We start from the raw sequence: 12,515 nt of genomic DNA, 5'->3' as shown, positions 1-12,515 counted from the left end.
GTTGTGTCTTGCCTGTCTTTGGTATAAACTTGTTAAGTAGATTACATTCTCAGCTGAGTGTTTTGATATTGTAAGTTATTTGTTTTGATATTGTTAAGCACCACTTTCAAAGTCATTATTGGCACATCTCTCTTGGCACATCACATCTCGATTAGGACATGATTTTCATAAAATTGACAAGCATCTGGATATTTTCAGATGTTGAAAATAAACTGAAAAGTTATTTCAAATCTTATGAACTAAACTTGGAGGCTACAATTTCAGCTGAGCATGTTGATATTATAAGTTAAACGTTTGACGCATTACTTTCAATGTTGGAGCACATTGGATTGGGATATACTGTATTATACTTTTCATAAAATTTGTAAACATCTGGATATTTTCTGCTCAACTTTTAAGAACTGTCAACAAATTAAATAATTATTTCTTAGCTCTCACAACTTCAAACGTGCTCAATTTCAATGGATTTCTTTTAAATTTACATGCCTTAAATACAACATAAAAATATATTTTGACTATTTGAGAAAACATCAAAAATAAGTTCAATTTTGATGAAATTTTTGAAACATGCTGAAAGTTCTTGCCAAATCTTTATCAAATTTGCCCAAATTTTTGACTAATGGAAAAGTTTAGGCGTACCCTTGCATTCCTGCACCCCTAGCTCTTACGCCTATGTATTCCGGTAGGCCTACTTGCTTGCAAATCTAATTAAATTTGTTCCATTAGAAATGACAAAACATTAGTGTATTTTCTGAGTAAATTTCGGGCTCCCTAATTTGCGAGCCCTGTGCGATCGCACGGTTCGCACACCCCAAAAGACCGGCACTGATCTAGGGGTTCTAAAAGTTTTGTTTCTGACTCCTTTCAGTTTATCAAATTTGTTTGAGACTTTTACTTCGAACTATGTTAAAGAAATCTTTATTTACGCAACAATAATGTTAAGAGAATATTCAATGTCATTATGCTTTTATATGTGAAATAGTTGCTGGCTGGCTGAGCGTATAACCAGTTTATGCAAGTTGGCTCACTGATAGTTGACGATCGATGATAGAAAAAAACTAATTACATATTTGGAATCAGCTCCTTGAAATCATCCAAAGACAATAAAATTATAAAGATAAACAAGAGAAATCTTGTTACATGGTGTAATGTTGCAAAAAAAGTACTACAAGCAACCTGGTTGGTATTGCTAACTATTACCTTACTTTGAACTACAAGATCGCTGGCCAAAGATTTGTACTAAGTTAGGTAATGTTGTTATTACGCCTATCAATCGTTGTTATTGTTATAGTTTGCGTAGTATCGCATTGTCACACTCAAGGCCGAAGGTCATTACAGTATTGAAAATGTCGCAAAATTTGCAATTAATTTTATGCTTTTTATTGAAAAAAAAAACACCTTTGAACTGCATCATTTTTACCAAAATTTTGTTTGGTTTATATGGGAAGCTTTCATTCGTGTTACTGAATAGTTTCAACTTTCACTGGATTATATCAATGTTTATTGCACTATTTACCCATCTGGCAACCTTGATACTGTTGTCTGGTAGGTACTAAAAGCTCGGAGGTCTCAGTTCAGATAAACGCCCCAAACAAAAGTACAGAAACTATACAAAAAGAGCCAGCACATGTTTTCACATTTAATATATTGTTTATATTCAGTCAGACCCTATGCAAATCTTGGTCTGGTTCATTTGCTGCAATAAATCACTTTACATGACCAAAGGCGGCAATACAGTACTTTTTTTTTAACAACGCCATTCTAAACTTTTGAAACATCTAAAATTGGGTCAAAGAAAGCAGACACTTTTTTAGAATTCACAAAAACAGAATTGTGAACAAAGTTGAATTATTTTTTATCATACGTCAACAACTAGTATATATGGAAGTTTACTTGTTTATTATGACCAACACAGAAAACTTTTTTAATTTTAAAATGGCAGCACTGACCAAATAAGATTAAAACTTCCTAGCAACTTTTGTTGAACATATCATAGTAACAGTGCCTTAATATTTGTAATTGCCACCAGGGCTGTACAGTCGGAGTCGGATGGATTTTGGCGTGTTCAGAGTTAGAGTTGTTAAAAAAATACCGACTCCAACTTGATACAAAACGATGAACCATAAAAGTGTTGGTTCTTGTTAGTTTTTGTAAAAGTCACCGTTTCAATTTTGTTTACAGCTTAAGTGAAATAAATTTAAAAAAATGACAAAAATTCAGATAAAACTGGCAATACTAAAGCAGGAATCAGCCAGTTATAAACCGAGGAGTTGGAGTTGTATATATTTTCCCGACTCCACAGCCCTGCTTGCCACTAATTACTTTGTAGGCCTACAGTACGAGTTCTGAAAATATGCCTTCATCTAGTAAGCAAACTTCAATTTTCAAGTAATCTTGATCTTACTGTTCTTCAAGATCTAAGATCAAAATCACCACATCACACACTAAGATCAAAATCACCAAAATAAAAGTGATTTTGAAGATCAAGATTACGCCCATCTCTGGGCCTTGGGTACTTGCAAGATTGATAATCTTGACAAAATGCTTTTTATTCGCTTCTTTCATTGTCACGATTTTACTCCGGTTTTAAATTGTAAACTTTCTAAACAACACTGAAGCAAATTACAAATCAACCTCAAACCATGTTTTTAAAAATAGGAAACTTTGTGTTTTATTTTTTTGACCGTGGGTTAACAATAATGCCCAAAGTCAGAAAGGTGACTATTTAAATATGTTGAGATAAATTTTCACCGCATGATGTCGCTTCAGGGCTCTGCCTCAACACTTGAAAAACAATATTTGCGACACCAGAAAGCAAGCTGTAATTTGTTCTGAGACAGCAGATGTCAAAAGGAAGAGAAAGCTGAAGAAGTAAAAACGCGAAAATGACAGAAGTTTCACAAATGGCACATTGTCACATGAAGAAAAGGCAGCATCAGTTTGTTTGGTCAGGACAACCATTCAATGACACACAAGTTGTGCCTTTTTAAAGCTATTAAAAATCAGGATTATAATATGTTCAAGATATAGAGAGCGTTTTGCATTTTTTAATGTCTTGTTTTGACTCTTTACCAACAGAAGTTGTTCATACTGTAAACAGACTGTAAAAATAGATTTGTCACAATAGTCTATTTTTACTATTTCCTTTTCCTCAAAACGGATTTTATTTCTAGCCAAGAGAAAAGTTAGTTCTGGTTTGAAAGCCGGAAAGTAAGTAGTCTATTTACAACGTCGATTTGTAACTAATCATATCTCAAGAAAAATTTGTTTCTGTAATGAAATGTATTTTTGGATATGTATTTTTTGTAATTCAGCAACTTCGGATGTTTTTTGGTAGCCTACGTGTTTCTGTTACCTTTTGGAGTTTGTTGCAGAAAATCACGAAAAGTTTTTATCTCATTTAAAAAATGAATTAAATATTTTTTAGGTTTTTGTCTAAACTTTACGATCTCTGGTCTTCTCCAATGGATGCCCGCCTTGCAGGAACTCGTTTGCCAAGCCTTGGGCTGTACGGAACTCCCTACCCGTCGCCAGCCATTGCGGGCTATCTGCCATACGGAACAGCAGCTGCAGCGCCAAATGCATCAACTCTCTATTCAGGAGCGGTAAGATATACGTAATTTATACTTAAGATTGTTCATGCTGATAATCCGAAGTTCTACGTTGCAGTTTTCCCAGCCAACATGAAAAATTTAGAACAAATCTGTGATTTAAGATCTTGAAGGTTGGTAAGCCATTTTGATATTTACATTTCTTGAAAACAAAAGATTGAATGCTGGTCTAAAACAAAAGCTTTTGATGATTTTCGCTAACATATGGTTGGGATAGTCTACAAGAAGTATTGTATTTCCCATCAGTTGGTTGATAAGAAACAATTGGTTGCTTCCTCTTGGTTTGTTTTTGTTTTTATTATTAGCATTAATCCTAATTTTAAGCAAACCTTGTTCATGTAGATAAGTGCATATTATCTTTTCATTGGGAACCACACGATAATATAGCGTACAACTTGTAGAAATTACTAATTTAAGTTAGTCACTACGTTGCAACTTCGCAATAAAGTGAAGCAATAAAGTGAAATATAACTTCTCTCAACCTAATCAGAATTCTTGGTTGTTGCGGAGAAAAAAAATATAAGAAATCATCAATTAGGATTCAACTCAACCATTAAATAAACAGTCAATAAAACAATCCTGTGTGGTAACCGATATGTTTGGTTTATTCAAATAGATATTATATATAAAGATTATTTTCTTTCCGAAGAAAATATATAAATTTGACAAACATGACCTATTTTATTGGCTGTTTATGGAATGGATTGAATCATCTGTGAATGATAAGTGATAACCAAACTGTACATGATAAACAATAATTCATTTTTGTTCGTTTTTCTTAGACGCCCGGTGATAACACAGACGCTTGGCGGATTGGACTCTCTCGTGTTGCTGCAGCTTATTACGATCCCAACATGGCGGCTCACTATGGTTACGGGTATGCACAAAACTTTGTTCTATTGTTTGTTTTCAGTTGAAATATCCAAGAAATGTTCCTAGGGCATGCACAATATTTCAAATTTAACACCTTCGATATTTCATTTTTTGCTCATGTCGCGGTTTCTGTAGGTAGGCTAAGTGTCATTCTGAAAGAAAAATTACTGTGTATTGGCTACCATGCACTTTTGTCTTGTTGTAATAATAAATATGCCAGAGATTCTCAATTAAAAGTGTTTTTTTTTTTAATATTAAACTTAACTATCTTTGTTGTAGGACAATGTGATTAATTGTGTGTTTTGACAAATGATTGAGAGTGCTTTGATAATACTTGCTAGTTTAAAAACGATGTATATTTAATCTTGTTTCATTTTTTAGTGGCTTTGGACCAATAGGCTTATGCGATGGTGCCAGACGCAAAAACGCGACCAGAGAGACAACATCAACATTGAAAAGCTGGCTGAATGAGCATCGGAAGAACCCCTACCCGACCAAAGGCGAAAAGATAATGCTAGCGATCATAACTAAAATGACTTTAACACAGGTACTGGTTATATATTTTACTAGGATGAGGACAACAGGTCTACTTGTCTTGAGATGTAGGCTAAATTAACCAAATGACTGTTGCTTGCTACTGTAATGTTTGTTATTTGCTTCAATGGATATTTAACAATGCATCCCGTTTTACACTACCATTGCACTTTTGCATAATGAAACAAAAAAAATAAAAAATTTTGTTTGTTACATTTTGCTTTACATTTGGCTTCACCACCTGCTGATGCAACACGTAGGCAATTTATCATCACAAAAAGCTGAGATTCGTTTGTGAAAGTTTGGTTGGTGCTCAGTCACGCATGCTGCAGAACCTTCAAAAAGTTCAAACTTGGTCTTTTGAAACCTAAAATCAATAATCTTATCCAAACCTTTTACAAACATTGAATAATACAAACAAACATTTTTTACTGACATTATGTTAGTAACAAAGCTTCGAAGTTATCATCAATTGATGGAGGAAATGCATTGTCATATTGTCCATCTTTAATTTTGGTTCGGATCACAGCAACTCTACGATATTAAGATAACGCAATCAAAGCTAACGACTTCTGCGTCTCTTTCAGCTGTGCATTGTTTTGAAATACTTTCCAAACTGCAAATAGGCTGCCCTGCAGAGTTTACTTTTTCTTGCATAGGCTACTTGCCTACTTGTTATTGTTTGCTGAAAAATTACAGTTTCATTTTTAACATTTAAAGTTAGTTTTGACCTTTTTGCCCTCATCACAGGGAGATCTGAGCAAGCTTGTTGCTTCTTTATGTTATTGCAAGTTAATATTGCTGAACACCTCAAAAAATATTATTTGTGCTGCTTGAAATTATGTGTCACCATCATGGACGGAATTAAAAGGATTTCTTTCTATCATCTTATAATTTTTATTTGTTACTTAGGTTTCCACCTGGTTCGCCAATGCACGAAGGCGACTAAAAAAAGAAAACAAAATGACGTGGTCACCACGTAATCGCTGCGAAGACGATGACGAAGAAGATGACGAACTTCCGCTAGATGATCTTCAGATTAATGGAAATTCTCACTGCCGAACGCCATCTTCTCCTATGTCGTCTTTGGATAGCCTACTCCCACAAACCTTTGGACAAAAACAGCCGAGTATTGGCAACAAAGGTGGAGAGGATCTTTTTAACGACAAAAAGAGTAAAGGTCAAGACAAGGTTTTGCGAATGTCTCCTAATGATGAACAAGACTACAGAAAAAAAGCAAAAGAACAAACTTCGTCAGGTAAGTTTTAAAGGGTTTCTGAAGAATTGACAAAAATCAAAAATCGATATGCATAATTATTTGCTTAAAGATGCTCAATTGTCAATAATTATGTATAAATCTTCATCTAGTTTCTCATAACTTCGTTCTTAGTCATACTTTTTAAATGGCTTACCAGATGTAATAAGATTAGATGTGATGTCGCCCTGAGAGAAGTGTAGTATAAAGCATAATGGCACTAAAACAATCATAAAGTAGTCTAAGCAAAATGGCGGATAATTGCTTCTAAAAGCTATTCGCATTCGTGATTGACTAACTAATCAATAGAATTATTGCAACTTATGCTATTAAAACTGCCGAAAATCTAATAAAATCCAATTTTTCCACATTTATTAGGCATTTTGAGTTACTTCCCACTACCAGTGTTGCCGTCATTTAAAATTAGTAGTAACTAAAATATCCTACTATTTCAATTTTGGTGGAATTAGGGAATTAAATTTTTGGTTTAATCTTATTTCTGACCAATCAAGTCAGATTTTTACTTAGAAAAAGTTTCATTGCATGCATAGGAAATACACCGCACATGCACAGCGTCAGCAAGACGTATGATGCTCAGGTTTCTTTATCGACATTAAGGTTTTCTAGCAAAACAATAATCTTATGTTGAAGTAAATATTTGCGCTATTAAATGGATGACAAAATTTTGAAAAAAGATAACCGAAACTGTAATGCAAAAATTACCTTGATACCCAGTAGCTTATGGCACCAAATCAACAGCGGAGTCTGCAGATTGGAAAAATGTTAGTTGGCATTGTTAGGCTAGTTGGCTGCACTATTAAGTGAGGTCGTAAGTTTGAGAGCGCATCATGTTTTGTTTATTTTCAGAACAAGAACGGAGCAGCTCAGATGAATCTAAGAAGCTTGCCTCTTTATCTCGTCTCTCAAAACAAAGCAATGATTCATATTCCAATCAAGGTAGAACAAGATCGTTCGACGCGTTTGCGACCCATTTATCCCCCACCTTGCAGTCAGCAATAGCTCGACCATCGATTCCCATTTCTACATCCATTTCTCATTTTTCCGGAGCTCCTCTTGAACATAATATGATTTCCGGACCTTTAAGTCATGCGGCCGCAGCGGCATCAATAATGGCTGCATCGAGAGGACATTCTCTTCCTTCTCACATCTTGGCTGCCTTGAACGAGCAAATTCAGTATCAAAAAGCTCTTCAAGCATTTCCTGTTAACCCCTTTAGAAGTGCTGTTCCAGAAGACTCAAAATTGTCACTTTCTACACCAAGCAACCCACCCTCTCTTGGATCTTTATCACACGAATCTTCCTCATCGTCGTCTTCAGCAGAACAAAGAACAATACAAGAAAAACCCAAAATATGGTCGCTAGCCAATGTTGCAACAAGCAACGAATCATCAAACAACCTTCGAGAAGAACAGCTGCTCTTGGAAGATCGAAACAAAGATGCCTGTGACAATGCCAACATCAGGAACGGGGTCGATAACGTGATGCCGAAAAATATTTCAATGGCAGTTTCCGGACAGTATGGTTTTGGCAGTGAATTAAATCGTCCACAAGCTGAAAAACTTAATCCTGAAGTTAATCCGAATGGCATTAATTGTTCGATTTCTCAAAATCGATTTTTCCAAAAGTTTCAAGAGCTTGTCGGACTTGCCAGTTTACCACATAAAACACACGTTGAAGTTAAAGCATCAACTGTTGACCTTCAATGGAGCCATCACACTCAAGGTAACAGAAAACTTGTTGTTTTGTGAGTTTTACGACCAAGCTTTTTATAATTAAAACAGCTTAATGATGAAAAAATGACCAACCATTACAAAATATAGTAGCCTAGCCCTAGCCTACGTGTTCAAAACCTGTCGAAATTCAATGTAATGCGGTTGACAAAAGTTGTTCCTTTTTAATCATATGCTCCAAACCTGTTACTTAAGTCAATCAATGCAGTATATTTGAAGGGAATGATGGGACATTTATTCTTTTTCTTATGTGGTTGATTGTGTTGACTATAGGCTAAATATACAGTATTCTTGCCAGTATAATTATATTGCGAGGAAATTTTCAAAGTTGCTTAATTGTGCAGCAGCTCACTTCCTTATTGCGTTTCCTTTCTTAAAAATTTACTAGGCGAGATAAAAAATCGGCAACACGTTTAAAATTATACTGTGTTGCATAAAATTTGCTTTCAATTTTTTGTTATGGCTTGTTCCATTTTTCATAAAGTCATAATTGTTGCTTTCGGCCAAATTTTGCGACATACAGTAAATGATTCGATTTTGCTTTATCATCAGATTATAAACAAATGAAAGCAAATGGTGGTTTTCATTTCCGACAGCTCGAGTCTTAGTGATATTTGTAATTATTTTGAAGTTGACGCAGTAGTAAGTTTCCATGAAATTAATATAACGAGGAGTGGTACACTTGGAAATAAACCAACTTGTAGCTTTCAAAACACAACCCTGAGCTTGCTTTGGGATGTGACCAGACTGGAAATCTATGTATAGTGAGTTGATCTTGCAGTAAGGGTTTTTGATTTGACGCTCTTGAATAGCGTTCCGTTGTCTTGAAACGGTACTCCTGCTTAATAAAGTCTTGGTTCCAGGTATTCCCAAGCACATCGAAACACCGCAAGGTACAATATTTTTTTTCGCTATTTCAATTGTTGTGTTTAAATTTCAGCCATACATGAAACAGAATCATCATCATCCGATGGACGATCTGTAAATGTTCTCAGCAAAACCACGAAAAGTAGTTCAATAAATAGGTGAGTGTTGCAGTGGAAATTCGTTTGATCGATTTGCATGGTGCAAATGGATAACGCTTGTTTGATGGTTCAAACTAAATTATCAAACAAAAGTGTTTTGAAAAATCAGCTAAAAGTATCTGAACGAACAGTAGGTCCACTCAGAAATAACCAAGTTTTCAAAACAAAGTTTTGATGCCTGCAGATAAAAAGCTCATTTGATCGTGGTGCATGTCAACCAGAACAGGGGTTTCAATCTTTTTTTGCACGGCAACCTTCTCGAAGCAATTAACATAGTTTCGCAACTCCCTCTCAAAATATTCAATGAAAACATACCAAATTTGATTTATGCCGACATCCAGTTACGTCTTTCGCTGTTCTAATGTAAACTTATGAAATCAAAAACGTCTTTTTGCAATGTTATTGCTGCTTTTACTACGTTTGTTCAGATTATTTCCAATTCCTATCAAGCTTGGCTAGATTATACAAAAAATAAAATAAAAGTTTTTTTTTTGCATTTTCACCGGCTGATTTTATTTAATGCATGTATTGAAATCAGTTTCAGTGAGACAGTTACTGTTAGTGCTGCATCTATCCAGTTTGTCAATGCGTGGAACTGTTGCTGAAAGACAAATCCATATTTGATAGAGGATTTCGAATAACGTTTATTTTTTGCCATAGCATGGTTATTGGTAACATTTAGTTTACACAAAGCAACGCACGAAAACTATGTGAAAAATGTCACATGCTTTCCTTTTATTAACGCCTTTGCAACGTCTGAAATTGAATAACCTCAGGCCGAGAAACGGTCGATTGCAAAAAAAAAAACAATGCTATCAATAAAGAATTGAAAAAGATGCATTGGATTTTCGGGCCTCTCGCAACTCTCTGAAAAACGGCTCGCCCCCCCACAGTGGTCGCAACCCCCCAGGTTGAAAATCACTGCATTAGAAAGAAAAACTCAATGCAAACAAATAGTAATTTTTGCGGATGATTACTGAGTTTTTAAAAGCTTATGGTGCGTTTTTTATTGTTTTTTTGACATGCATTTGAAGTTAAGGCTATTTTTTTTTCTAAACAGAGGGGGTTTAATTTTCCTTCTGTGCTGACCTCCCTGACTTTAAAAACTGGACTCTCACACGTTATTTGCGTGTCTCATAATAATTTGAAATTTCAAAAAACGCTTATAAGTTTCGCTAATGTTTAAATTAAGATGGTTTGTCGTTTTGGAACAATACGAGATAGGGAATACAAAGACCCATATAAATGTGTAGGCTACAAACGGAATGTTGTTAAAATCTATAGAAGCTGAATTTTGGGTAACCATACTGTGAACTATACGATTTAATCTTCATATTATCATGTAAATTGTCTGTTGTTTCGTTACTTTTCTCTTTCATTATCTGTTTTTTTTTTATTGTTGTTAATTGCTATCAATAAAGTCTAAGTTTGAAATGTTAGTTTTTGTGTTTTTACTTGTCTTCTTAGTCCCGACTAACAACCACACACAGACACAGCACAAATTAGATCACTGACATTTTAAGCTGATTTTCCTTAAAAACTAAAGTATATGAAAATAGTTCTGCTGCAATGTAAGAATAAATTTAATATCTTCTAAATTATATGTTTGTAAACAATATTCTTTCAAATATTATTTATTCATGAATTATGATCAAAATATGTGCTTGACTTTTCCGTTATTTGAAAGAGTAACAATGTGGATTCTGTATCTAAGTATAGTCTTTATAAAATCTATGTACGCTGCTAGATGTTGTGTTGCTTGATTTCACGTGAACTACTTTGTGCAGATATGTGTCTACTCCTTCTGGATCCCAATGCAGTGGAAGTATATCAGAAGCTACCAGCACGTAAAAAGGTGACCCAAACAAAAAGAACTGATTATAATCATCTTCAGTCATGCAAATTGTTTATGACAATTTGGGGCGCAGTGTTGTTTATCTATTATTATTGTTGTTGTAGCATGAAATGCAATCTTCTTTTGCCATCTTTTTGTTTCCAATTCAGAACAATGTCAATATCTGACAAGGATTTCTTTAAAGTTAATCACACAATCTTTAGCCAATGTCCTGTCAATTTGAATCAAAACATTTTTTCGCTCTAAGATCTTTGGCAAAAAAGCTGTTAAAAAATTAACAAAATCAATCAAAGAAAGTGCCAATGTGCCAGGTTACACCTAATTTGCTCTTGGAAAAGATTTATGCAAATACATTAATTTTCAAAAGTAAGTCACGTATTCTATAAAAAATAGTGTTTCGTAAAACTAGTTGTAATTTGAAGAAAATTGCTTGAAAATGTTGTTGAAAGTTTGTAGAAAACATTTTTTTCAGTCTTCAAAGTGTTTTTCTTGGACATTTTTACAAATCTAAGTTCTTGGTGCGCTGCTAGTTATCCAGTTCTTTTATCTTGTAAGCTTAACGAATTTTATCATGAGTAAAATTTCTCAACCTATGTTTACGGCATAATAATGCTTTCACCTTGGTCTGAGTACCTGCAACTGTAATTTAAAGTTCGTGGCGATATGTTTATTTTGATTTCGCTTGTCAGTAAATAAATTTCGTATCTTATGACTCGATGTTTGATTGATCAGGAGATAATTTACTTCTAAGGATATAAAATTAATAATTGCACAAGGCAAAATATCTTAGCTAGAAATCTTTTTTCACGTTGCTGTAGTCAATGTCATGTATATTTTTGTGCAAGCACAACTTGCTCATTTCTCGGAAGTCTTAGGTGATGATTGCTTCTGATTGGGGGGGCATGCAAAGGCGAATTGCAACAAACGGTAAAACTTTTTTTTTCATTATCGGCACATTTTACACTAGAAGCACAAAGCAAACTGAGGCATTTTAAAATGCTGAAAACTACTCTGTGTTAATCAAATTGTCTTTATTGTTCAGTGGTATTGAAAAAAATAGCAACAAATATTGAAAAAAGTATTCTATATCCCAAAATTTTGTCAAGTTGTACAAAAAGCAAATCCACACGGTAATTGAAATGCTATTTCATTTGTCTAGCTTCCAAAAAAGAGTCACTGACCTTTTTGGAGTTGTACGGGATAATCAATCTAAAAGCGGGTCATGAGTGATGTCTCAAATATCAACTTCGAGCATTTGAAAGAACATGGCCTCTCAAAGCAAACCAAAGCAAAGAATATAAAAAAATTCAATTGCATTTTACTGTAAAAAACAAATGAATATGCTGCTTGTCCAAAAATAAAGTGGTAAGAATTTAAAATTGTTTTAAACAAATGCAGCAGAATGGTTCCAGGAAATAAAAATATTTAATTTTGTCAAAAACGGAAGTTGGCATTCGAACGTAGAGGCTTTTAAAACTTATTGAGTTTTGAAATCTTATATGGAACTAAGTGACTCCGCAAAGTTTAGCATTATCTTTTAATTTAATACGAAAAAGAAATTCAGAGCTTTTCTGATGCAATTTTCACTTTGAATGAATTGACTGAAAATAG

General features: G+C 34.2%; 1 protein-coding gene across 1 annotated transcript; it reads left to right on the top strand.

The window, feature by feature from the left end:
• Window positions 1-3,103: 3,103 nt before the first annotated feature.
• Window positions 3,104-11,559, top strand: LOC145770922 (uncharacterized). The gene is made up of 8 exons (XM_082582665.1): window positions 3,104-3,210; window positions 3,428-3,605; window positions 4,394-4,488; window positions 4,866-5,031; window positions 5,931-6,276; window positions 7,141-8,016; window positions 8,965-9,049; window positions 10,837-11,559. Exons 2-8 carry the CDS (start codon window positions 3,465-3,467, stop codon window positions 10,898-10,900), a joined length of 1,773 nt encoding a protein of 590 aa, XP_082438791.1. The 5' UTR covers window positions 3,104-3,210; window positions 3,428-3,464; the 3' UTR covers window positions 10,901-11,559.
• The last annotated feature ends 956 nt before the right edge of the window (window positions 11,560-12,515 follow it).

This window comes from Aplidium turbinatum, chromosome 5 (genome assembly GCF_918807975.1).
Source record: "Aplidium turbinatum chromosome 5, kaAplTurb1.1, whole genome shotgun sequence".
In the NCBI taxonomy this organism is placed as follows: Eukaryota; Metazoa; Chordata; class Ascidiacea; order Aplousobranchia; family Polyclinidae; genus Aplidium; species Aplidium turbinatum.
This window is presented reverse-complemented; position numbering and strand designations above follow the sequence as displayed.